The following is a 27,599-nucleotide window of genomic DNA, read 5'->3' on the forward strand; positions in this document are numbered from 1 at the left end:
AAGGTGATCTCATACAGTGCCAGATTCTCTGTACTGGTCTTCTGTTTCAAATGGATTTCTGTAATTCGTCTCTTTAGAAATTTCATTTTACTCCTGATCCTAATGCGAGAGATTACAGAAGACTGGTCTCACTAAAAGATGATTGAATTATATACAGTAGCTTTTTTTTTCAAGAGCTCCAAAATGCTCTATTAACATTTTATAAAACCCAAACTTACACAGTTATGTTTCTGTGTATCAGACATGCAGGATAGTCCACGCAGCCATATAATCTGCAAAGCCACTCTTTCATACATTATTAAGAATTTCAAAATGATGACTGCAGAGCCAAGTGAGGGGCCCTTCTGCGCATGGCCCATGGGTGACTGTGCAGACCACACCCATGTAGCCAGCCCCTCATACCAGTAAGCCCATAAAATGGATTTTAAGCAGCGAAGAACTTCACCCCTACACAACCAAAGGGGCACTGAGCGGCCATGGGGTGCAGGGGGGTGGGGTGCAGCTCTGATCTAGGCAGTTATTGTGCTCTTGTCTATAGCACCACCGGGGTGTCAGTTTTTGGAAACTCAGATGAGAAATCAAAGTGGGTGGGTCTGAAATGTTTAAAAAGCCATCTCTAATCTTTGAAATGCAAACAAGAGTGTCTGGGAGAGAGCGGCGAAGGCAGGTATGGACACCACGGGGCTGCCCACAGCATTCCTTCTGAACTCCAGCCTGGGAGAGAAAAGTATCAGGAATCTAGTATCGGCCATTGCCGTCACCGTCGGCTTCATTCATGGAGGGCCCAGAACTGCGCAAGGCACTTCAGCCACAGTGTCTGATCTTTCAGACAATAATGCGAATCAAGCTGAAACAAGACGTGTTTAACTGATGTACAGACAGTGACCATTAGTCAAAACGCCCATCCAATGGGTCCATGCCTGGTTTTCCTTGTCTGGAGGAACAAGTTCCACAGCGACGTCTTGACTGGGCCTGGTTCAGCAGACCTCGTTGAATCCCGGCCTCCTGATGGAAACGTTACCTGTGGTTTCTGTGCATTCCGCCCCAACCCTAATTTCTGAAAAACCAGGAGATCAGTCAAGAGCCAAGGCAGTAACTAGAAGGAACTGAAAACGTTGGCAGGGTTGTAAACTGATAAACTGAGACTCCTCCAAGCAGCGGGAGCCGGAGGTAAGCTTCCAGCCCAGGCATCCGCTTACAAGCAACGCTGCGACGTCCGCACAGGCACACCTCCTTGGATGTCCATGATCTCTTTTCTCCAGCCCCTAAATCGCCACTTAATCATGTGTCTAAACATCCTTTGAAGGTTGTCCTCCATAACTCAACTCCTGCCGCTCACTGCTTCATTGGTTAAAAGAATAATATTTTGGTTCATCACAGGCGTCCCTGAGCAGCCAGCGATGCTGCAGACATGGCCTCGTGGCTCATCAATGGCAGGAACACATGATCGGAGGGAATAATTATACTTGTGGGTATCTGCCTCCAGGAAGAGGCTTACGACTAAGCCATGTATTTTTCAGAGTGGTACCAGCTTGCTGCTCACACACACACGGAGAAGATGAAAGGAAGCCTCTCTGGATTTAGAGCTGGAACCAGAGCTCAAGTGTTCAGACTTCTTTGCGACTGACACCACCTCCCTGCCCCACCCCGCAGCCCCAATTTGAGCTCTACCTGGACAGAAGAAAAGTCATGAACCAAGACTAGCCTGCCTGGATGCAGATCCCAGCACTGGCATTTAGTGGCAGCATAAACATCATCTCTCTGTGCCTCAGTTTTATCATCTTTAAAATGGGGATAATAATAGCACCTACCTCATAGAATTGTAGAGATAATTAAATGAGTTAAGGCTGTAAAGTGATTACTGCCATGTGTCGCACACGACTATCTGGATATTGTATGAATTATTATTGATCACTGCCTTTACTGAGCACTTAACTAAATGCCAGGCACTATTCAGATCCTGGGATTTAGCAGTGGAGAAGAAAGAGGAAGACCCCGCTCTCAGATCGTTGGAACTTTCATTCTAGTGGGCAATAATTATGTAAATGATTATGTAAATCAGGAATGATAGCTACCATTGGTAGTAGTAAATGAATAATATCAGATGGGCAAAACTGTTCTGAAGAATGTGAAATCATTTGAATGGGTGTGGAGACCTGGGTAGCCGCAGTGGTCAGAGAAAAGTTGTCTCAACTGAAAACCTGGAAGCTGACACTGAAAGGTCAGAAGAGAGTACCTGGGGGCCAGCGTGATGAGCATTCCAAGGCCAAAAGATTGGGACAAAGCTGAACAATGGTGCTGAGCTGACTCTGGGGCTCAGAGGGAGTTGTTGAAGGCTGCTGTGCTTGGAACACAGTAGATACAGGGGAGGGACAAGCAAGGAGCAGTCAGACAGGCAGAGCTATCGTTCACACCGTGAGTGTTCTGAGAACAAAAGACCACGTCCCGGGCAAGTTCTAAGTCAGGGTTCAACTCTTCAGTCATCTTTGTTTGGATACCGCCAGGATCCTCCTGAGGTCACTGCTTCCTGTGTGTGCTGGCTGGAAGGGCAAACCCGTCAACAAGTTGACTCCTGAAGTAACCCCCAATTATTTTCCTGCCCCACACTCCATCCTTGTGCACTCATTCTGAGAAAGGAAGAGAAACAGCACAATATACTGGCATGAGGACCTGGATTGATATCTGGTTTCTAAGGAATCCTCTCTCATAGAAGTCCCAAAATGGCACATTGCAGACAAATTCTGCATTTCCTGAAGTTTTTGCCTTTTAAGTGCAATTTGTTGCCAATATTTTAAAATCATAAGATTACACTGAAATATGGATTTCCAGCTTATTTTGATTGGAGTCACAAAGCGGATTTCCAGATACCCACAAAGCACCAATTGGCTAGAGCTGAGCTATGTGTCCTTTCACTACAGCCCACACTGTTCCCTGCTGAACTCTCCCAGGCCTGCTTCACTCAGCCCACTGACCCCGCCTGTGCCTCCCACAGAACCGGACTTATAGGCCTCTGGCTTCTAATTTTGTAAGCCTGAATGACTGTGGTTAGACAGCATCCTTGGGCTTCCGGCCCTGTGCCTGTCCTTGGAGTTAGGAGGATGAGCACATGACGTCCATTTTCTTTGAACCCTCACCTTTTTTGGGACCCCCCTCCCCCAGTGAATCACCCAGGAGTCCAAGGAAAACTTCAGTATGAGCATTTTGGGCCAGGCGTGTCTTTGTTTTGCCCAGTTCACCAATACCCAGGGTGGGTATTTGCATGTTTAATGAATTAGTATAAAAAAGGCAAGGACTTACAGGAGAAACAGTGTGGCACTGGCCCAGGAATTCGGACGTACAGGTTCCAGTCCCAATCCACCAGCAGCCCGTGCATGTCTTTTCTACAGTCTGGGACTTAGTTGGGTCCAACTGTGAAAAGGAATGATGTTAATAGTGCCTTATCATGTTGGGATAATCAGATAAGGACAAAGGCAGATGAAAATCTTTCACAGAGTAGACAAGTATTTCTTCAGATCAAATGTAACTACAAAGAAGTAGATTTATTATATGTTTGAGTGTACATATATAAGCATATGTGTATGTACTCACACACACATATGTCTTATGTTTCTGTATTCTCTGATATCAGAGGTGGTGTCTGTTTGCCAGAAATAACTGAGCTTATGTCGGTAAGACGGAAGAATGTGGCCATCTGGAAGATGGGCCCACATGCTTTGCTCTCTTAATTGTACTTGGGTTTTGGCTGAACCCCAGGAGGGTGTTACGGAATGAACCAAGTTCTCCATCAGCCCAAGCTATTGGGTGCCATGTTGTATAAACAAGACTCCTCCCTGATCCTTTTCCTTAGACTCCACTCAAGAACCTCATTTTTTCTGCTCACGACGGGAGGGACGGCCCATGGAGGCTGAGGAGCTAGCACCAGTGTCCATGTGGTAAATGGAAGGGCGCTCTGGTGCACCCAGAAGGTACCACCTGTCATGTCAGTCCAGGCAGGCCCGGGATTGGGGGAAAAACACAAAAACAAAAGAACCCCCAACAAATCGTTCTCATCCTTCATGAAAGAAAAATACTAAAAATAAAAATCTACACCATGAAAACTAGCAAATCTAAAAAATGGCAGCTATGGCATGGAAAATGACAATTTTAGAGCAATTATAAACGAAAGGCAAAGTGCCATTAAAGTTAAGGCAATGTTATTAAAAGATGTGTTAATTTTCAGTTAAATTTTCTATAAAAGACCAATTAGTTTAAAAGGCTTGACAGCATTAACTGTGAAACATAAGCTCTGGTAATTATACTTTAAAAAAATAAAAAGAGGGAGATGCACCAGGGTGTTAGAAACACGGGCGCAGAGGGGTGTCCTCAGAGCAGGCTAGGTGGCACTGCGGGCTCAGATTTCCCGTGCAGTCAGGTCCTCTGCCCAGCATTCCCCGGCTTCCTCCATGCCTGTTACTCCGTCCGCATAAGGGATCTGAGAAACGTCAAAGTTCAGCAGCCAAGCAGGCCATGCGTGGGATCTGGGCCAGCTCTCTGATAGGAGAGATGACAACACAGAAACACAGGGAGAGGGCATTTTCCAAATGGGTTGCCTTGCTAGCTGGTTGTTAACTTTTCTAAGCTACCATTTATTATTTGTTGTGCCTTCAGAGTTACATAAAGTATCTCATTAAAAAAAAAGATTTTATTTATTTATTTGACAGAGATCACAAGCAGGCAGAGAAGCAGGTAGAGACGTGGGTGGGGGGGGGGAAGCAGGCTCCCCGCTAAGCAGAGAGCCCGATGCAGGGCTCGATCCCAGGACCCTGAGATCATGACCTGAGCTGAAGGCAGAGGCTTTAACCCACTGAACCACCCAGGTGCCCCACACAAAGTATCTCATTTAACACTGTTCTGGAAACTGGCTTGTGCTGGGGTTTCTGTGTCCCTGTCACATGGATGAGAAACTGGAGGCAGAGCAAATTCAGGCCACTTTCCTATTGTTCTAGGTTAGGTGTTGAATGGCAAATCAGGGATTGAAAACCATACTGGCTGAATTCTGAGGGCGGTACACATTACAAGGGGTGCCGTATCTTCTTATTGGGAAGAAACTCTTCCCTGACTAGGGGTGGAATCCCAACCTTGGTAGTGGGAAGAGGGACTCCCCCATTCCTTAGACTACATGGGTAGCTCAGGAGGGGAAAGATCACACTTCTGTATTACAATCTGCCCTTCAGAAGTTTGTGTTTCTTCAGTTCTAGTGTTTCTGTTAATCTAGAAAGGAATGACGCCCTCTGGGTCGGGTGAGTTGTACAGAAGTTTGTCCTAACCAGCACGTTCTCCATGGGAATTGTCTGTAATAATTGGCATTTGAGGGATTAGAATCTCTTTTTGCCACGTGGTACTGAAACAGCCACTTTCTATGCAGAAAGCTCTGGATTGGCTGCTTAGCTGCAGATCAGTCAACGTATGAAGAAATCTGCGCCTTCCATTTAGACCAACTAGATACCCTTTTTCAAGAAAAGCGTTGTTTTTGCACTGAGTTACTCAGATCCAAAGAAACCTTGATGCACAGTCAGAACACACCGACATGAAATATCCAAAGTACTTCTCTGCACCTGAATACTGAGGCAACCAAATCGGGGCAGGAGTGCTCTGCAGACAGATAGACAGACATCATTATTCTCTGTCGTAGCAGATATTGCTGCCCACAGAGCTGCTCCTTGATGCCTGCATGGGAGAATCAAGGAGGAAGATGTAGGATACAGGCTGGAGGGTTGAAATCTGTGCTCAGTGTTATAAGTGGTTTCAGGGCTGTTCAGGAGCCCATGGAACTCTGTGACCCACCCTGAAATTATACCCATTGATGGGAAATTTTGAGCATGACACACTCTTGGAATAGAATACGATCTCAAGCCAAACAAAGACCTAGGGATTAGTAGATGCTCAATAAATATCAGCGACTGATTGATCAAAAAGTCTGTGTTGTTACAGTGTAACTGGTTTCAACACAGAAGGGGAAACACGTTAAGGCCAAATCCTTGAAATTTGGCAAAACAATAACCTTTCGTGTTGATTGTCTTGACTCATCATTGCAAAGCAGAACTTACAGTGTTTTTTGTTTAGAAATCACTGTTTTCATTAGAAAAGTTATTCATGTCCAGTAGGGGATATTTTGAAAGCACTGAAATATATAAAGAAAAACATTTAAATGAACCATAGTTCCAATACCCAAAGATAAGCATGATTAATATTTTAGTATATTTCCTCCCCAATGGATAAATAAGAATCACCCCGTTTTATATCTTGTTTCCCCCCCCCTTTTCTTATAATGCTTAGTATTTTATCCAGAACATTTAATCATGTCCTATTTTTGGGTATCATGATTTGCAATGCCTCTATAGGGCTTCCTGAGACTCTAAACTATAGATGTTCCAGAACCTCTTTAATCATTATCTACCTATTGTGAGACATTTCACTTTTTTTTTGTTTTAACAATAATTAACCCTGTGATGAACATTATTTGTACATAATCTTTGAATAAGAAACAACTTATTATCTTGAGGCAAACTCACTGGATTTTAACCAATAGGAACACTTTCCAAGCTCTTGATGCAGATGGCTGGGTTACCTCCTATTAATTCCTACTGCCATCATAGGTGTGTAAATCCCATCCTGCATGCTCTAGCGGGCACTAATTATCATTTTCTTTAGGAGGCCCTTTAATTGTGTTTATGGTAATTTTTGAAGTATATAAACTTTTAATTTGTATGTAATCACGTAAATGCATTTTTTTTGTGTGATTTATTCTATAGTTTTTATGCTTTAAAAGTGCCTGCCGAACAAGAGAACTATCAGGTATCCTGAGATCAGTTCGATATTCAGCTATATCTTTATCAGGTTATTTTTGGCTTTAACTTTTTTGCCTTTAACTCTTTTGTAACATTTTCTTCCTTTCTTTGGCCTAGTTTTATTGAGATATGATGAATTATAACACTATGTACATTTAAGGTATATAGTGTAACGACTTGATATACATATATATTGAGAAGTGATTACCACAATAGGGTTATCACCTCCACATTTATCACCTCACATTGCTCTATATTTGTGTGTGTGTACTTTTAAAATCTACTCTCTTATCTTTTAAAATCTACTCTCTAATCTAAAATCTACTCTACTCTCTTATCTCTTATCAGCTTTTAAATATACAATACAGTATTGTTAACTTCAGTCACCCTGCTATACATTACATACCTAGAACTTAATCATATTATGCAATGACTGGAATTTATCTTTTTTTTAATTAACATATAATGTATTATTTGCTTCAGGGGTACAGGTCTGTGAATCATCAGTCTTACACAATTCACAGCACTCTCCATAGCACATACCCTCCCCAATGTCCATCACCCAGCTACCCAATCTGTCCCGCCCCCCCACCCCCCAGCAACCCTCAGTTTGTTTCCTGAGATTAAGAGTCTCTTATGGTTTTTCTCCCTCTCTGGCTCCATCTTGTTTCATTTTTCCCTCCCTTCCCCTATGATACTCTGTCTTGTTTCTCAAATTCCTCATATCAGTGAGATCGTATGATAATTGTCTTTCTCTGGTTGACTTATTTCACTTAGTATAATACCCTCTGGTTCCATCCATGTCGTTAAAAATGGCAAGATTTTGTTCCTTTTGATGGCTGCATAATATTCCTGTGTGTGTGTGTGTGTGTGTGTGTGTGTGTGTGTGTGTACACCACATTTTCTTTATTCTGAATGGAATTCATCTTATTGGAAACTTGTATCCTTTGACTATCTTCACCTGTTTCCCCTACTTCCCATGTCCAGCCCTGGGCAACCACCAATCTGTTCTCTCGTTTCTGTGAGATCACGTTTTTTTTTTTTTTTTTCAGGTTCCACATTTAAGTGAGATTATACAATATTCAGATTTCTCTCTTGGACTTATTTCACTTAATTTAATGCTCTCAGGATTCATCCATATTGTTGCAAATGGCAGGATTTCTCTCTTTTTCTGGTTGGGTAATATTCTCTTATACCATTTTCTTTATCCACTCATCTGTCAATGGACACTTAGGTTGTTTGGATGTCTTGGCTATTTTAAAAAGTGTGTAGCAAACGTGGGAGTGCAGCTGTATCTTTGAGCTATTGAGTCTGCATCCGACGGGAATTGCTGGATCATATGGTAGTTCTATTTGTAATTTTTTGAGAAACGGTCATACTGTTTTCCATAGTGGCTGCACCAAATTACATTCACAACCTCAGCACCCAGGACTTTCCTTTTCTCCTCATCCTCATCAACATATATTATTTCTTGCCTTTTTGACAACAGTCATTCTAGCAGTAGTGAGGTGATATCTCATTGTGGTTTTGATGTGTGTTTCTCTGATGGTTGGGGAAATTGAGCACCTTTCCATGTACCTGTTTGCTATTTGTATGTTTTCTTTGGAAAAATGTCTATTCAGTTTCTTTGCCCATTTTGAAGAGGATTTTTTCATGGTTTTTTGCTACTGAGTCACATAAATTTCATTTCCTTTTTTAGAAATTTAATGTAAATATATTTCACAGTCAAAATAGATAAAATAAGTAAAATTATAGGAGAAATTAAACTCAATCAGAATTCTATCACCAAGACTTAGTCACCAAGTAGAATTTTGGGGTACTAAGTACAACTATTTTTACATGAATAAACCTGTTATCAGTTGAGGTCTGCTCTTTTAACATGAATTTTATGTCATGTTGTTTATTTGGATCTTGCCTTTTTGCATATTTTACTATCACATCATATAATTGTTACTGTGCCATCAAATATTCTCTGAAAACATAATATTAATATCTGGACAATGTAAGTAATATAAGTATATCATGATTTATTTAATAATTACCATATTGTTGAAGAATTTTTTCCAGATAGCCAGTTACCCCTAAATCATTTCTTGAAAAAACATTTTTTCCCTATGGTGTATGATGCTTTCCTTATCATATTAAAGAACAGATCAGCAAACTTTTTTTGTAAAGGGCCGGGTGGTGAATATTTTAGGTTTTTGAGAGCCATACAGACTCCACTGAAAGTACTTGACTTCTGTCATTATAGCCCCAAAGCCCATTTGTAAACAAATGGGTATGTCTGGGTCCCAATAAAACTTTATTTAAGAAAATAGGTGGCAGGTTGGATTTGGCCCAAGGGGCAGATTTGCCAACTCCTGTGTTTGTACATAGAACTATTCGACTGTTTTTCTCAGTAATCTATTCTGGTTCATGGATCTCCTCATTTTTACTGTTGTCTACATTGTTGTCTAAAATATTAATTTATGAAATATTTAATATTATCATCCCTTGGAGGACAATTTCATAAACTCTTTCTAGAGGAAATTTAGCACAGTTGTATCAAGTTTGTAGAAAGTCCAGTCGAGGGGTGCCTGGGTTGCTTAGTTGGGGAAGCCTCCTGACTCTTGATTTTGGCTCAGGTCCTGATCTCAGGGTCCTGAGACAGACCCCCGCGTGGAGCCTGTGTAGATTCTCTCTGCCCCTTTCCCACCCCTTCCCCCAAAACACACACACACACTCTCTAAATAAATAAATAAGTCCAGTTGACTCTATTAATAGCCATATATCAGACTTAAAATTTTACTGGAAAAAATATAACATTATAACATCCAATTAACATGTTAAGGAACATGGTATTCCTTTTTATTTTTTTTCCTAATAATCTCCTCTATCTGTGGATGATCATTATTTTGCTTCCCCTTGAACAACAGGAGCTGTTCTTAGACGTGACCAGGAGCCGTGATACTAAAGAGAGCTTCCAGGATAGGAGTGCTTTTATTTTTTTTAAAGATTTTATTTATTTATTTGACAGAGCGAAAGAGAGAGAGATCACAAGCAGGCAGAGAGGCAGGCAGAGAGAGAGGGGGAAGCAGGATCCCCGATGAGCAGAGAGCCGGATGTAGGGCTTGATCCCAGGACCCCAAGATCATGACCTGAGCTGAAGGCAGAGGCTTTAACCCACTGAGCCACCCAGGCGCCCCAGGAGTATTAATTCTTAAACCTATATGACACTATGTTCTCTTTCTTATTTCTAATTTCTTTTTTTTTTTTTAGTTATATTTGTCATAGCCTTGTTTATTTTTCAAAGATTTTTTTGTATTTATCAATTTAATAAATATCCTCTTGTGATTTCATTAATTGATGCTTTATTATTTCATCCTTCTGCTTTTTGAAGATAAAAAGGACAATAAAAAATAGTTCTTTTAATGCTTAGCATTATTTATTATAATTCTTTTGCACTTAATAATAAAATCATTTCAAGCTCTGAATTTGTTTCTGTAACTTTGGCCTTAATCCATGACATTCTTATATGCCTTTTCAAATAGTTAATTGTTAAATACTCTATATTCTAAGTTTTGATTTCCATCTTGAACTATATTTACATGTTAGAATACTTTTCTTTTGAATTTGGAGAGGTTGGGGTATTTATTTTTATTTCTATTATCTTAATTCTCTAAATGTAGACTCTGCAGCTCATACTTCACTGTATATATTGAGATTTTATACTTTGAGCCGTTGATCGCTTTTTTGTAATTACTGTTTGGAAGCTATCTAAATATATTGCAAAGTTTAGCACAAATCTACTAAATTGCTTTTATTATACCCTTAATTTTCTCATAGTTTGGTCTGTTTGAGCTATGAAAGCTAGAAACACAGTGATATTTTACATATCACCCTCCGTCCACATTTATTTTACTCTAATTGTTAATTAGTTTTACCTTCTATATTTCAGTTATATTATTCTGTGCATAAGTAGGTTATATCTTTATTGTAAGTTTTAACTATCAATACAAAGCTAACTTGCTTAATGTAACATTTAAAATTTTTCCCTTAAAATACAGTTTTCTTTGTCTTGTTTTGCTTTTTCCTATTTCTCTCTGAAAATATCAGAGTTTGATTTTCATTTTGGCTTTTGAATAAATCTGAGAACCTTTGCAATTGAATCAAATCCCTTAGCTCATTTATGTTTAGTTATTAAAATATAATGCTATAATTTTACCTTATGCTTTATACATGCTTCTATAATTGTGTCTTTTATAATCCAGCTTTGGGTATATAGACTATATTTTTGTGTGAATACTTTCTCTAGTGATGTGTAAACTATCTATATTCTATTTTTGATTCTAGTGGTTACCAGACATTTTATAAATATGTTTGAAAGTATATTTTCTAAGCATTATTATCTAGAAAAATCTAGCTCTGATTCTTCCTTTATATCCATCCTCCTCTCTCCTACCTCATGTTTCTGACTTCTGAAAATAAATTAATATTGCCATATTAACAAATAATTTTGTCATTTTTTCTTTCAAGAACTATCTTTGACATTTGCATTTAGTAATAAAACATACCATCATTTCTTAAATTCCATGTTTCAATATATTTCGTCAGTATTTTTAAACCAAATTTGCTCATTTTTTTAATTTCTAGAAGTTTCAAATGATCTTGAAGAATGATGATTTTTGTTTCTGAACTTTTTTTTAATGAAGTACATCAATAAATGCTTAGAGGTTCAAAATTTTTTTTTAATATTTCGATTGCCTTCTCAAAGTATTGATGATTTAGCTGCATGTAGAATTCTTGGAATAAATGTATCCTTTTAAAACTCAGTTGGTATCATTCTTAAGTTTTCTAGAGAAGTCTCTGGCTAACCTGATTGTGAACATTTTTTTTCTTCCTTACAGCATTGTGTTACATCACCTTTTTTCTTCATGTAATATTTTAAATTTAAATATTCACCTGTTATAGATTTCAGTGATGGCCACATTCACTTGGTGAGCCATTTCAATCCGCATCCTCAGTTCATTCTTCAGCTCAGGACAGGTTGTGTTCATTTGCTTTCTTGCTTGCTTACTCATTTTTTTTTTAAGATTTTAATTATTTGACACAGAGAGAGAGGTCACAAGTAGGCAGAGAGGCAGGCAGAGAGAGAGGAAGGGAAGCAGGCTCTCCACCAAGCAGAGAGCCCGATGCGGGGCTCGATCCCAGGATACTGGGATCATGACCTTAGCCAAAGGCAGAGGCTTAACCCACTGAGCCACCCAGGAGCCCCTTGCTTACTCATTTTGACCTGCTCGAATTTTGTTTACAGTGTTAGCTTTTGTGAACACTTGCTATTTATCAATTTGTCTTCTGTTGTCTTTCTTCAATATCTACCAGCATTCTCATAAAAAAAAGAAAGAAAAGAAAGAAAGAAAGAAAAAAAGAAAAAAAGAAAAGCAAAGAAACCTCTTTACACATTTCTCTATGTAGTTTCGGCCAACTTCTTAGTCTTACTTCCACATCCTTGATTTTGTGTCTATGTGATTTTTAGTTCTACAGCATAGTGCTTCTTTTTCACTGTTGTTTTGGTAAGAACACTTCACATGAGATCTACCTACTTAAATTTTTCAGTGTTACAATACAGTATTATTAATTATTGCTTCTTTTTTTTTTAAGATTTTATTTATTTATTTGACAGAGAGAGATCACAAGTAGGCAGAGAGGCAGGCAGAGAGAGAGAGAGAGGGAAGCAGGCTCCCTGCCGAGCAGAGAGCCCGATGCGGGACCTGATCCCAGGACCCTGAGATCATGACCTGGGCTGAAGGCAGAGGCTTAACCCACTGAGCCACCCAGGCGCCCCCTATTAATTATTGCTTCTTAATGGATAAAAATCTGGCCATTGTAAATTTAGTTATCTTTTTAACTATTTCTCTTTTAACACCTTCACTGAGATATAATTAATAACCATGCAATGCTCCCATTTAAAATGTACAATTCTGTGATTTTAGTGTAATTACAAATATGTACAACCATCACCACAGTCAATTTTAGAACATTTTTTCATTGCTTCAAAAAATCCCTCCATATCCTGAAGCATCTCCCACTAAACTCTTCCCCCTCCCGACCAAGCCCTAAGCTTGGTACTTAATGTACTACCTATCTTTATAGATTTGCTTCTTCTAGACATTACTTATAAATGGATCATACAATATGTAGTCTTTTGTGACTGACTTCTTTCACTTAACGTTTCCAAGGTGTTAGTACCTCGTACATTTTTATTGTATGAATAACATTCATAAAACTTAATAATATTCATGCACAGATACAACACACTTTATTTATGCATACATTAGGTGACAGACATTTAGACTATTTCCGTTTTGGGCTGTTATGAATAATGTTGCTATAAACATGTATACAGGCTTTCATATGAACATATTTTTTAAATTTCTCTTGGGTGTATATATAGAAGTAGAATTGCTGGGTTATAGAACTCTGTTTAACCATATGAGGAACTGCTGAACTATTTCTTGAAGTGGCAGTATCATTTTATATTCCCACCAGCAGAGTGAAATGTCACGGCTGCACTTTCTCTACATCCTCACCAACTCTTATTATGTCTTTTTGATTATAGCCACCCTAGTGGGTGTGAAGTTGTATCTCTTGTGGTTTTGATTTCCATTTTCCTGATGACTAGTGATGTTGAGCATCTTTTCATTTATTTTGTTGGGCATTTGTATATCTCTTGATAAATGTTTAAGTCTTTTGTCCATTTTTAAAATTGGGTTATATGTCTTTATGTTGTTTGGATAGAAGATTTTATATATGTAATCTTACATAAGATTATATATTATATATATATATATTCTGGATACTGTATCAGAAATATGATTTACAAATATTTTCTCTCAGTCTGTAAGGTTTTTTTTTTTTTTTCACTTTGTGGATAGTGTACTTTGCACAAAAATTTTTAACTTTGAAGTTGAATTGATCTTTTTGAGGAGGTTGCCTGTGCATTGAGTGTAATATTCAAGAATTCATTTTCAAATCAAAGTTCATGACAATTTACCTTATGTTTTCTTCTAAGTGTTTCATAGTTTTAGCTCTTACATTTAGGTCTTTGATCCATTTTGAATTAATTTTTATATATGGTGTGAGGTAGGGGTTAAACTTTATTCTTCTGAATATGGAAGCCCAAGAATTGTAGCACCATTTGTTTAAGAGACTATGTTCTTTCCCCATGGAATGGTCTTGGTACCCTTGTTGAAATCAATTGAGCAAAAAAGCATATGAGCTTCTTTCTGGACTCTCATTTCAGTCCCATGTCTGTCCTTATGTCAATATTATATTCTTTTGATTATAGTAGTAGTGTGTTTTGAAATCAGGAAGTGTGAGTCCTTCAACTGTATCTCTTTTAGATTGGTTATTTGGAGTGCTTACAATTTTATATGAATTTTACTCTTTTTTTGTTTTTAAAGATTTTATTTATTTGAGAGAGAGAGAAAGCACAAGCGAGGCAAGAGACAGAGGGAAAGGGAGAAGTAGACTCTCCACTGAGCAGGGAGCCCAATGCAGGGCTTGATTCCAGGACCCTGGGATCATGACCTGAGTCAAAGGCAGATGCTTAACCAACTGAGCCACCCAGGTGTCCCTCATATGAATTTCAGACTCAGCTTTTCCATCTCTATAAAAATGGTTTTGGGTGTTTTGACAGAGATTGTACTGAATCTGTAAATTGTGTGGGGGAATACTGTCTTAATAATTTTAAGATTTCCAATCCATAAATATGGGATTCCTTTCCATTATTTAGATTTTTTAAAATGTGTTTCAACAATATTTTATGGTTTTCAGTGTACCAATCTTGCACTTCCTTGGTTAAGTTTATTCCTAAGTGTTTATTCTTTGTGATGCTATTATAAATAGAATTTCTTAATTTTATTCTTGTATTCATTGCAAGTGTATAGATATACAAATGATTTTTTGTATATTGACTTTGTACCTGCAAACTTGCTGAACACATTTATTATCTATAATTGAATTTTAAGAGATACCTTAGGATTTTCTATATATAACATCATGTTCTCTGTAAACTGGGATAGTTTTACCTCTTTCTTTCTGATATGGTTACCTCATTTCTTTCTAGCCTTGGCTAGAGCTCCCAGTGCTGTGTTGAATAGAAGTGGTTAGAGCTGACTTCCTTGTATTGTTCCTGATTATGAGGGGAAAGCATCCAGTTTTTCACCAATAAGTCTGCTGCTAACTTTGGGTTTTTGACACATGTCCCTTATCAGGTTGAAGAAATTCCCTTTTACTCCTAGTTTATTGGATGTTTTTGTCATGAAAGAATATTGGATTCTTTTAATTATCTCTAATCACATCCATTTTAATTTAAATATCTTACATAAAAATAATGGGGTAAGTTATATGAAGTCTGCTTTCTTATAATATCATCTTTTACTTCTAATAGAAACTATATTTTTAAAAATTGAATTCTAAAATGGATGCTTCTTTTTCTTTTACTTCTTGCAGCAACCATTTAATCAGTCAAAATGATGTTTTTCTTTTATATCTTAAATACTATGGTTCCCTTTAAAAAATATTTATACTGGCTTTTTAAATTTCTCTCTACCTTTATTTCTCTCTACCAAAAAAACAGAATTCAGTATACAAGGTCATGAATATTCTGCCACCCCCTTTGCAAGCTGATAAATTCCTCCTCTTGGTCTTGATCTAAAGGGGTAATTAGAGTGCAAAGGCCCTTGTCAAAGTTCCAAGCCCAGCACTCACACATTTATCATGCCACAGTGTTAAGGAGGAGTCTCCTGCTTCTACCGATGTGCTGACTGTAATGGAAGAGGATTTACCTCTGAAAATTTTGGAAATGCTTGCATGTGTGCCCCAAGGCCACCTCCACTAGAACACACCTCTGATGGCTCTTCCCATTACTACTGTCACATCCCAGGACGTAGGGCCCTGGTGCCTTTGCTGTGTCATTCCTGAGCCCAAACAGGGTCTTCAAATGGAAGCAGATTGAGAAGTACAGGTTCAAGGATGAAATACATGGCCTTGGTTTGCCCATCCCTCACCCCAAATGTAAATGAAAGGAAGGCCAAGGATGAGCTGACAAGTCTTCTCACAGAGCAAAGCTCCAGAGTCCCTGCTGTCAGGTCATAAGTATTTATCAGCGCTGCTTGGGCACCAAGCACTATTCAACGTGCCTCACGTGTATTAGTTCTATCGGCCTTATAACCACGCTGTTCATACATTTTACAGATCATGAAACTGAGGCACAAAAATGACAACTTTCCATGGTCACACAGTGGCTAAGACATGAAGTCAGCGTTAAACCCACCGCCTGACTCTTTTCCCTTGACCCAGACAGCAACAGTTCCCCCTGTGCTAGTCCTTGTCCCGTTGCTGTGCCCCAGGGCACATCTGAGCTCTGGTGGAGGAGACAGGCGTTCTCCTTAGGTGACTCCTGAGTAACATTCCTAGTCTTCTTTGCTGTTGGAATTGTCTATCACTCTGCTCTGCGGGTTTTAGGTTTTTCAAGTATTTCAATGAGGAAAGTGAACTGGGCTGGGGAACAGCTATCATCTGAACTCAGAGGTCCTCCTGGAATAATTTGCATATGAACTTGATCTTAATGACTGTGCTAATTTTGCAGTTGAGAATATCAAAGCCTAGAACTGGTTAGTCAACCTCCTCCAAGACAGAGAACCACTGATGGCCCCCCAGTAAGAGAACCCATCCTTATCTGGTTTATTTCCCACTACATTTTGCCAGGTCAAGTTCTGAAAAATCGCGGAGGTGAAATGTAGCTGTCTTTCCTAACCCACTCCCAAAGGTCCGTACGCCGTCAGAAGCCACAGGCAAACTCTGGTTTGAATTCATTTCACCTGCTTGATTTCTTCTTACCATGAAAAATGGAATGCAGACCCTTACTTGAGATTTTTCTCAAATTAGTCTGGATGACGAATGTCTTTTTGAGCTCTTTTATTTGACACCCTATTCATTTTTTTAAACTCCCATTGTTTTGTTCCTGACAGACCTGTTATGTTTCAGATGTGAGACAAATGTACAATTGAGGGAAACTTCTCTATTGTGCTATATTTGCCTCAGATTATTGAGATGACTTAAAAAAAAAAAGTGCACATACCAGGGCATCCTCCTCCTCATAATTTTTCTGGCATATTTAATCGATAGAGATTTCTGGGTTAGATTATTATCAAAGCACGTAGTATTGTAGAACGTGTGGCCTCCGTGATGCTCTTGGCATCTCTTTCCAACACAGGAAGCAGTTTTGCCACTGCTGGGGAAGGCTACTTCCTGGCATAAGGTGACAGGACCTCAGAGGTAGTTGTACTTGGGATAGAGCCTGGGCAGGCTGCATTTTGTGTCACAAATCCAAAGTCCCTTAGCAGACCTGTGGGACTTGAAGAGAGGAAGCAGCATTTGCATCCCTAGTCACACCAATCACGATAAACAGGAACCATTTAGATTTCAGCCCTTTAATGAAAGTTCCCTGAAGTGGTTTTTAAAAGTCAGGCTCTCCTGGCAGAACCAAGTAGGAGAGAAAAGAATGGAATAATTGGAGGCTGCTGTCTTTTCACTTCCCACATAAAATTATTTGAAGAGACAGGCCAGAACTTTAAACAAGCGATACCAAGAAAAGTTGTAATTTGGATGTCTGTTGTTGTGACGTTAGGATGTTTGCTTAAAGGACTTTCTCCCCCCAACTCTCTCCCCAGACATACTTCAATGACAATATCCTGACTCTGATCCGGACCCTTGTGACCGGGGGAGCCACGCCAGAGCTTGAGGCTCTGATTGCTGAGGAGAATGCACTTCGAGGGGGCTACAGCACCCCCCAGACGCTGGCCAACAGGGACCGCTGCCGCGTGGCCCAGTTAGCGCTGCTGGATGGACCCTTTGCGGACTTGGGGGTGAGTTCATGATGTAGAGGTTCCCTGAGCCCAATGACTGGGAATATAACTTGGGCTGAGTGAACGGGGTGCCAGAGAGTGAGGAGCTAGGCACCTGCCTCTTCTTGTTTCTATGGTAAATAACTACAAGGCGATGTTTACGGTTTATTGGCTAGCAGGCCCTGTGCTTTACATACAGTTATTCGTTTTTATTCCCACGGCAATCCTTTGACATAGTTTCTATCATCAGACACTCTAAGGAGACTGAGGCTCAGAGAGAGAGGATTGGACTCATGAGGGATCTGAACCAAAAATCCTGGCTTCGGAGCCCGTGGGCTTCCTCACTCCCGTAGGTGTCTTCTACCATGAGCCAGGAGGCATCCGGTGGTTCCAGCATGCAGCCAAGGCCGGGAGCCCCTTTCCACAGGGTCTTACATACCTCAGGGCTGCTGCACCCCAAAGGCACATTGCTAGGCCATGAGGAACTTTTAGAAACCACCAATGGCCATGCCCAGTTCCCAGGATTCAGAGTGTTTGTATCTGGGTATGACTCAGGGCTTGGAAGTTTTTAAAACACCAACATGCACCTGGAGCCATTGGCCAAACAAACAGTATCTCACGTGGATCCTTTAATGGCTCTAATTTTGGACCTGGGTCTTCGCATTTCTGAGGCTGGACCAAGTCACTCTCCTCCACGCCTTCCCTGCCGCAGAGGGGATGACTAGTACCTGTGGTCCTATAGGCCCCACGCACCCACTGGGTTCACATACTCTGGCCAAAGTCTGCAGTCTTGACCATGACTCTCAGCCTTATTCCACCTCACTGGATGTGTTCAAGGGGTGGAGCCACAAGTCTTGGGAACAAATGTATTTATTGTTCAATAATAGTGTTGCCCAGGGAAAGGGTCACTTTCTTTATTTCTTCTGAAACCCTGATGCTGACTTGCACCATATTTTGGTGTGGTTATGGGCAAGGACCTATGTTAGACTGGGATCTGTCATTGACTTACTGATGAACGTTGGAAGGTAAAGACATTAAATAATGGTAAGATTTGGCCCCATTTGTGTTCTGTCATACGATGGCCATGTGGAAATTCCAATGATAAGGAGGAAAAAGGCAGCCACTTTATTCCCAGAGAAGTCATTCTTCAGGGGCCTTCCTGTTCCGACACCGACCTAAAGCCACCTGGCTGCATGAAGCCAGTATTTCCAAGTGAGTGGGTTTGCTTTCACATTCCACATCAGGCCCCAGACCCTTGGAAGGTGACCGTGAACTGATTAGGACTGTGAATCCCACTTATACAGTCTGCAGCTCCCTGCCTCCTGGGGAAACACATTCTCTACCACCAGTGCCATCTCTGAGGTCTGTAAATTGTGCTTTTCACACAGTCCTTTCCCTGAAAGAGTCTGTCACCATAGTACCTGGTGGGGTCTTTTCTCCTTGCAGTGATTTTAATTATCACTCGAGCCGTTTTGACAACACGGTCAGATCACAGTGATTACAGCTGAGCGGGGGCTAAACATAATCACCATTTCGCAGAGCTGGGTTCTTCCCAGCCAAACATACATCTGAGACCTTCAGGCTTTATACCCTCACTTCAAATGAGGGAGAGGCACACTCTCTTCAGGGCTCTCATTGCTACAGATGGAAAACTGGAGAGAACTGGCGGAGAACCCCATCATTATCTGATCTGTAAAAATGACCAGTGTTAGATGTAAGCTGTTAATCACAATGACTTCGTTAGCCTCGGTCCCTTGGGACAGACCCTCCAATTCAGGAGACACCAACACGAGCTTTCATGAAAAGGGTCTGTTCCCCCTGGACTTCTGCTTTCAGACAAATAAAAACGTTTCTCTCTGTTCTTTTCTTGTCTCCCAGGATGGTGGTTGTTATGGTGATCTGTTCTGCAAAGCTCTGAAAACGTATAATATGCTTTGTTTTGGAATTTACCGGCTGAGAGATGCTCACCTCAGCACCCCCAGCCAATGCACGAAGAGGTGAGTATATTTCCGCTCTGCTCTCCCAACCCAAATGCAGAGACAGAAATACCTTCTCTTGTCCCCCACAATGACGACAGTGCATACTTGCGTACATGCTCTCAGTACGAAACTGACTCTGCACACATTACATCCAACACTGAGTTTGAAGGTTATGGGAGGTTTTTTCTTTAATCACTCATAGCAGATGTAAAGATATTGTGGGAAGAAATCAAGTTTTATAGGTTAGTTCCTGAATAGGAGCATCTCCTCTAAACTCCAGCTACTGGGATCATTCTGTTGGTCCCTAATAGATATTTCATATTGCTAGTGTTTAAGCTAGATGGTTCCTCTGCCATATCTTAGATTCCTGTATTTTTACTGACTATATTTTTAATGGACTTTTTATTTATTTGTTTTTTAAAAAGATTTTATTTATTTGACAGAGATTACAAGTAGGCAGAGAGAGAGAGAGAGAGAGAGAGAGGAGGAAGCAGGCTCCCTGCTGAGCAGAGAGCCTGATGCAGGGCTCGATCCCAGGACCATGAGATCATGACCTGAGCCGAAGGCAGAGGCTTCAACCCACTGAGCCACCCAGGCGCCCCTTAATGGACTTTTTAAACTGTTATGTATTTATTTCAAGAAAATTATGTATTATCAATTTAAGCAGAAAAATATAACCGTTTGTATGTTCTATATATTTTTTAATTCTTTATATTTTCTTTATATTCTTTATATTTTTTAAATTGCATTAAAATAAATTCACAGTGATCCTAAATTAAAAGTATGTCATAGAATTACCAAACTCAGTGTGTCTGAATATTACACCTCCAGAAACAACACTGTAAGATGAGTATTTTTCAGCTTTGCTTGCACATTAGAATCACCAGGGGTGGGATGCCTGGGTGGCTCAGTTGGTTAAGCAGCTGCCTTCAGCTCAGGTCATGATCCCAGCGTCCTGGGATCGAGTCCCACATCAGGCTCCTGCTCAGCAGGGAGCCTGCTTCTCCCTCTGCCTGCCTTGTGCTCACTTTCTCGCTCTCCCTCTCTCTGACAAATAAATAAAATCTTAAAAAAAAAAAAAAAAGAATCACCAGGGATACTTTTTAAAAATATTCTGATTTCTCTGATTTAATTGCTCCGGATTGAAAAGATAGATAATTTTTTTAACGTATAGAGATTATAGTATATAGCCAGAAGTGAGACTCCTGGTATGTCTGGCTTGAGGATCCACTTCGAGGTGTACTACTATAGAGGAAACAGTAAATTTTTTTTTTTGATCCTGTGTGTGTGTGTCTGGAACAAAAGCTGCAGCGCATCTGGGCCACTCAGAATCAGACTTGAACTTGATATTGAATTGGAAGGGGCACGTGGACCGTAGGAAGCACAGTTTGGTTCTCCTGTCATAGGCACTAATTCCAGCATCTCTGCCAGACCTCGTGTGGGCCTCCTGCCCCGAGCCAAAGAGAGGAAGGTTTAGTTCAGTTTGGAAGACAATGTTGAAGGCCTTGGACCAGCTAGAAGCCCATCCTCCAGATGCTCTTCAAGACCCGAGGAGCCTCTTGGTTCAGAGGGGGGTGAACTATGCACCCAGTTATCCTCATGCCCTGACCCCTCTGCTCTCCCGTGCAGGTATGTCATCACCAACCCCCCGTACGAGTTTGAGCTCGTGCCGACAGACCTGATCTTCTGCTTGATGCAGTTCGACCACAACGCCGGCCAGTCCCGGGCCAGCCTCTCCCATTCCTCCCACTCGTCCCAGTCCTCCAGCAAGAAGAGTTCCTCCGTGCACTCCATCCCGTCCACGGCAAACCGACAGAACCGACCCAAGTCCCGGGAGTCCCGAGACAAACAGAAGTACGTGCAGGAGGAGCGCCTCTGATATGTGTAGCCACTGCCACCGTGTGTGAAACTGTATCTGCCACTCATTTCCCCAGTGGGTGTTTCCAACAGTAACTTTCCCCCTTTTCCCCTGTAGTCCCCCCTTTTTTTTACACATATTTGCATATGTATGATAGTGTGCATGTGGTTGTCATTTTTATTTCACCACCATAAAACCCTTGAGCACAACAGCAAATAAGCAGAAGGACCAAAAGTTATTTATGATTCTAGGGGAGAAATAAGCGAAAGGCATGCTCCAGACAAACAGCTCACTGGAGGAAGCGGTTCGCAGAGTAGGGGAGAGCCACTGTGATCCATGTCAGTTATGCAAAGCAAGCTTAGTCAATGTAGAAGAAAAGTTTGTTCTGATTTACCAGGATTATCAGGGTGCTTCGGGTTTTAATTTTGTTGTTGTTTTCCTTCCTTTTTTTTTTTTTTTTGTAATACACATGCAGTAATATATACATACACATTTATTTGAAACGAGCAACCAAAACAGCAACCAAAACATATCGATTGTTTCCACTCTCTGGGCTGAAGTCTAGCAAAGCATTTTAAAAGGCTTTCGCCATTTGTGTAGATGATTATTAAGCACCTGCTTTTATAAGAGAACATCCAAGATTTTTTACTCACCAAGGCCTTTTTGTCCTGGAGCTCGCTTCCTCTGGGAGTTCGTGTGAACGTTTCTGCCCTTACTGTGGAGGAAAGAATAGTATCCCATTAGTGGCTGTATCAAATTCTAGTCATTTAATTTAAGTGAACAGAGGTTTGATTGCGTATTAAATTGTTATGCTGTCTCCTTATGCCATATGACTAGCTATTGTTTTTTTCTTTCACTTTTGACATTTGGGATGAAAAGCCTTATGTATCATAAATATCAGATGTAAGTCATTAAAAACTGCCTTCCTGGGACTTTTACATCTTTTAAAAGGTGAATTACTTACCTTATGTACAGAATAAATAATGCTCAGGAAAGAGCGAGTATTTTTCCATGCATTCTCAGGGGACCTTTTTACTCCCCTTTGTTTGATTAGCTAGGGCCCCGATGCCAGGTAGGAGCAAGGGCTGGGGCCACGGTAGAGCGTGAGGAAGATAAACCCAGCAGCAGATCATGTTTTTCTAGGAGCTGACATGCTAAATAAATCAGAAGGTAGGGGGAATCGAGCCACAGTTGACACAACAAAGACACAAGCTAGCCACCACCTCAGACTGTTGGCCCAGCTGCATGGTGCTGACTGTCCCAAAGCAGGGAGCTAGTGGGAAAACCCCTCCCCAGTTTCTTGAACACGGCCGATTCACTTAGGCAGGCGAATGACAACAGCGAGCTGCTCCTTGTTGTCACGAGGTGGGAGAGAAGTGTGCAACAGTAAGCCAAACACATTTTGGTATAATTTTTTTTTTTCTTTTGTTTTCCTTCTTTCCTTCCTTTTTTTTTTTTTTAAGTTAGTAAGCATGAGAGGAAAGGTAGAAAAATCCCCTTTTCAATATATAGTTGTTAGATGTTGTATGCATGCAAATCAGGCTTTGGACAGGGTGGTAGTTGTTTCAAATCGGTCACCTCCACTGGAACTGAATTCATGTATGTGTGGACTAGCCCTGGGCTGGTGTATACCGATTTGAAATGTCTACTTTAAAAAAAAAAATTCCATAGAGCAGAATAGGGGTGGAGGGGAGGAGAAAAATGCCACACCTATACCATCTCTAAAAAGGTGTTTTTATGGTGAATGCTTTGAGTTTAGATTTCGGACTCCCTCTCCCCCCAAGCATGATAGCTTTGGAGATTTGCTTGCTGTGTGAATTGACAAGCACTTTTACTGACAAAATGGTGAGCCTCAGTCTGAACCTCTGCCCCCATACCAAAGACAGGGCAGTGCAGTATTCGGACCAGGAATGGGGTGGGGCAAAATTGCATACATGGATGTTAAAAAGCCCTATGAGTGGAAGAATTTTTTTCAAATCATTTTTTCCCTATATACATTGATTTCTATATTATAACTATCTTTTTATATAGAACTATATATATATCTCTCTCTATATATCTATACACACATATATACACATATATGTGTGTGTATATATATATATCTATACACACACATATACCCCAGTTTGGGATCCGGAAGAGCTTTTCATGCATTCTTTGCAAAGGAGGTTATAAAGTTGTGCCCATAGAACATTTATAACTATAAGAATGTGCCAGTTAAAGTGCTCAACAGGAAATATGACAGTTTAAAAGCATTGTAAAACTCACATAGCTTACTTCTCTCTCTAAAGTGCAACAAGGATGAATAGAATGGGCCAAGGTATGACAATTAATGGTTCTGCATGACCTAGCCACTGCTGGGGGTTTTCTTCTATAACGTTGTCCTTGTGAAAACTTTTGTGAAATTAAAAAAAAAAAAAAAAGGAGTTACAAATTTTATTCTGTTATTGGTTTGTTTATTTTTATTTATATTGTTCTGTTTGTGGTTTTATTTAGTTTGTTTTGCTTTTTTTTTTTTTTTCCCCTCCCTTCCCTCTCCCCTCCTCTTCCTTCCCTATTTCTCCTCCTTCCTCCACTTTCTAAATTGCTCAGCGCGATGAGGCTATGCTGCTGCTACTGCTAGATCCCTTAGAGTTTGTTTTGGTGTTCTTGGTTTTTGGGGTTGGGTAATTTGGGGGGAACGTCTCTCCATTTGGCTTGCCTTTAAATCTGCACGTGGCCTCCCTGCCCACCTTGGTACCTTGCTCCAAGTCCAAAAGCATTTTCCCATCAAGAAACCCAGCTTCTTCCACTTCCCCCCCATTACCACCCCCCCAACCCAGCCCCCCATCGGTCTGTCCACATCTCTGTGTTTATCTTGGCAAGACCTGCTAAATCAAAGTACGATGCCAGGTGATAAACTTTGCTGGAAAACATTTGCAGCTATTCCATTTGGCAAACCTGCTTCTCGGTTCATATTTTATCCTCCTTTTAATTTAGACCAGGAGGTTTATTAGTGACAAAAGCATTGGTCTCCTTTGTGTGTGATCAGTAGGACCCCAGATGAAAACTGCTCAGTTGTGTGAATCAACTCACAGAGCATGCCCAGTTACCTGGGGCCTCACGGCTCAGGCCCTGCATTATCCAAGTCTCTCCTGCCTCCTGCCTTTCCGGCATTTGCTTCATCCCAACAAGAGATTGGGCAGATAGAGGGAAGTAATTCCAAAACGCATTTTATATACAATCTGTTAGCAGCTCTGATGAGATGATGTTGGGACAGGAATGGAATGGGAATAGACCGTGACATAAGATGAAACTTTGGAATTTTCCCGGGACTTTGGGCACACAACTGAGAGTTGACTGTAGTATGTGGCTAATGATACATTCAATGATGAATAGGTATCATGACCTCTCTTCTACTAGCTGAAACTACTCTGTTGTACTTTCCTCACTAGAACCAAGAGTCTCCTCCGTTGTTTTCCATGTGACTCCAAACTGCCTCATTCCCCTTTCAGGTTCTTTTAGAAGGGAAGCACAGAGGTTCTCAGACTATGTCTCTCCCCTTCTTGCTCCCCATGAAAAAAGAAAAGAATAAGGATGACATAGAAAGAGAGGAAGTAAGAGAAAGAAAGAAAAAAGGAAAAGAAGGAAGAAAGAAAGAAAAGGAAAGAAGGGAGGAAGGGAGGGAAGAAGGAAGGAGAAGGAAAAGAAAAGAGAAAGAAAAAAGAGACACACAGGGAGGGAGAGGGAGGAAGGAAAGAAGGAAGGAAGGAGAAAGAAAAAGAAAAAAGGAAGGGAGGAAGGAAGGAAGGAAGAAAAGGGTAAAGGTAGGAAGTGAAAGAATTATTTGAAGAGAAAGTATATGCATTTAAAAAGACCAACAGCTAGAAACTCAATTATCTGTACCCTTCTACAATAGAAGCAATTTATAAGCCATTCAGTCCAATTTGCTTTAGGCTTTGACAGGCCTGAACCTTAAATAAGTGAGTAGACCAGGAGGTGTGGCAAAGCTCTCAGCCTCAGCCCTCACTCGGATGATCGTAAAATCATCAACATCCCTAAGGACTGCTGCCCAGGGTCCTTCCTGAAGCCAGTTCAAACGGATAAAGAGAAAGCTGGACCCTTATATAGAGAGTTCAACCACAACTGGGAGAAGTTTCAAATTCTGTATGAATATTACAGGTTGTAACCCTGACCCTTAATATAAATGCTCAGTAAATATGTTAAAATAAATTAGTCTTAAATATTTTCAGGCTTTTCATCAAGTTATCAGTTAACTCCCTTATCTTAAAAAAACAAAAAAAAAAAAAACAAAAAAAAACCAAGAACGCCCCCTGGGTGCTTCCTGATGTTCTGTGCTGTTGGCACTTTCTGGAGCTGGGCTCACGGCTGAGAGGGAGAATAGCTTTGTAAGTACAGCAAGACAGAGGTACTGCCTTTGCCTCCTGCCAGCATTGTCAAGCTCTCAGATGACCAATAAAACCTTTGACTGGCTCTTCTTCAGCATGGGAAAAGCCTAAAGGTGTCTGCATCCCAATAGAGACAATTAAATCAACCTGTCAGGTTCCTATAGCAACAGGCTCCTGAAGGATAAAGAGGAGCGTAGAGAAACTTCGGGGCCTGTGGAAGTCAAGACGGTAAAAATCAGTGTCTCACTCAGCTCATTCAGCCCATCCCTGCTTTGTCATAAAAGGGTGATGCAGAATAAGCTGTGGGCACCTGTCACTAAACTGCTTGCCTGTCTCCCACCAGATCGCACATCTATCGCATAGGGAGGGGAGAGGGAATGGTCCCCTGCCACGGGAACGGGAAGAGTGAAGAATCTGTGTTTGGGGTGTCAGCTGCACAAAGGCCCCAGAAAAGGGCCAGAGCAGGCAGTCTGCTCCGCCCAGCGAATGGCAGCGTTAGACTTTAGTTAAAAGAGGCAAATAGGGTCATGGCGGACAACTGCAAATAAGTGTCAGTTTTCATAAACGGAGGCTACTTTGGTTACGGTAGGGATGGTTTTCATTTCTATGAAATAGCCATACTTTGCCCATGGAGAGGGAAGAAGGCAGTATACATGGGTGGGATCCCCTGAGGGCCTTGGGGTGTGTGGGGCAGAGGGCACATGCCAGCCTTCCTCCTGCAAAAGTGAGCTGTGAAACCATCCAGCATTATCTTTGAAGGCTTCAGCTCCTGGTTAGGGCTTACCGTTCTCAGCTGTTGTCTCTATCCATATGGAACCTTTTTCTTTCAAGCCCTTTCTCTCTAAACCTCAGCTTGTGGTACAGCAGGAAGAGGGCCAGTTATTCCAAATACCTTTGCTGTATTATCGTCTCTCCTTTCACACATTCTTCTCTGGGGAGCAGTTATGTGAAAAAGCGAAATCCCACAGCACTGACAACCCACGGAGCCAGCAAAGAGGCTCAGTGTTCACAGCCCAGCCTGTTTCTCTGCTTGCAGGTACCCAAGCGGTCAGGGCAGCCCAGGTCTGGGGCTCTTACATCTCACAGTCCACTCCTCCAGGCTCTTTGTGGCTTGAGGAAGTCGTAGCTCTTACTGTGGACCCTTCTATCTCCATGATGGAAGTAGCAATGGGAGACACAGATGGCTTGTGGGTGGGGCAAGGCACCCGTTGAGTACAAAACCATTATTTTAAGGATGCAGGTCCCTCGGCAGGGTAGCAACCCTAGACTCACCAGAAAGAACACTGGGTCACTCCTTCCTCTCATTTCCTTCCAAATGAAGATAACCCAAGCAAATCTTCCTCTGTCGTCTCTACTGCCAAAAGCCCCGTTCTGCAGGCCAACACCCCAGTTTATGACCTTTAGATCTCTTCCCCCAGCTCATTTGCGGCCACACGTAAAAGGACCACCCATCGTCACGGGAGCCCTTTAGTACTGAGAATACTCACGTTCCTGCTAACCTCACAGGACAAGCTAACACCTTAGCGCTCACTTAGTGCCAGACTCCGCTAAGCAGTTTATGTGCAGTAACTCACTCAATCCTCACACAAGCTCAGATGTACACGCAGTTTGCCTCTCTGTTCAAAGGAATCTGTAGGACAGATTTGTTCAAAGTC

General features: G+C 41.1%; 1 protein-coding gene across 35 annotated transcripts in view; it reads left to right on the forward strand.

Moving 5' to 3' along the window:
• KCNMA1 (potassium calcium-activated channel subfamily M alpha 1) overlaps nucleotides 1-27,599 on the forward strand; it is a 717,583-nt gene that overhangs the window by 685,536 nt on the left and 4,448 nt on the right. For 15 of the 35 annotated variants that reach the window (XM_032839333.1, XM_032839342.1, XM_032839358.1 and 12 more), the window contains 3 exons: nucleotides 17,543-17,737; nucleotides 19,595-19,713; nucleotides 21,325-21,549. In XM_032839333.1, coding sequence (XP_032695224.1) covers nucleotides 17,543-17,737; nucleotides 19,595-19,713; nucleotides 21,325-21,549 — 539 coding nt within the window. Of the gene's footprint in view, nucleotides 1-17,542; nucleotides 17,738-19,594; nucleotides 19,714-21,324; nucleotides 22,077-23,847; nucleotides 23,877-27,599 lie in introns of those variants that run through there. The other 20 variants (XM_032839077.1, XM_032839086.1, XM_032839104.1 and 17 more) reach the window with 2 other exon arrangements.

This window comes from Lontra canadensis, unplaced genomic scaffold (assembly GCF_010015895.1).
Source record: "Lontra canadensis isolate GAN:19392208 unplaced genomic scaffold, GSC_riverotter_1.0 scaffold3, whole genome shotgun sequence".
Lineage (NCBI taxonomy): Eukaryota > Metazoa > Chordata > Mammalia > Carnivora > Mustelidae > Lontra > Lontra canadensis.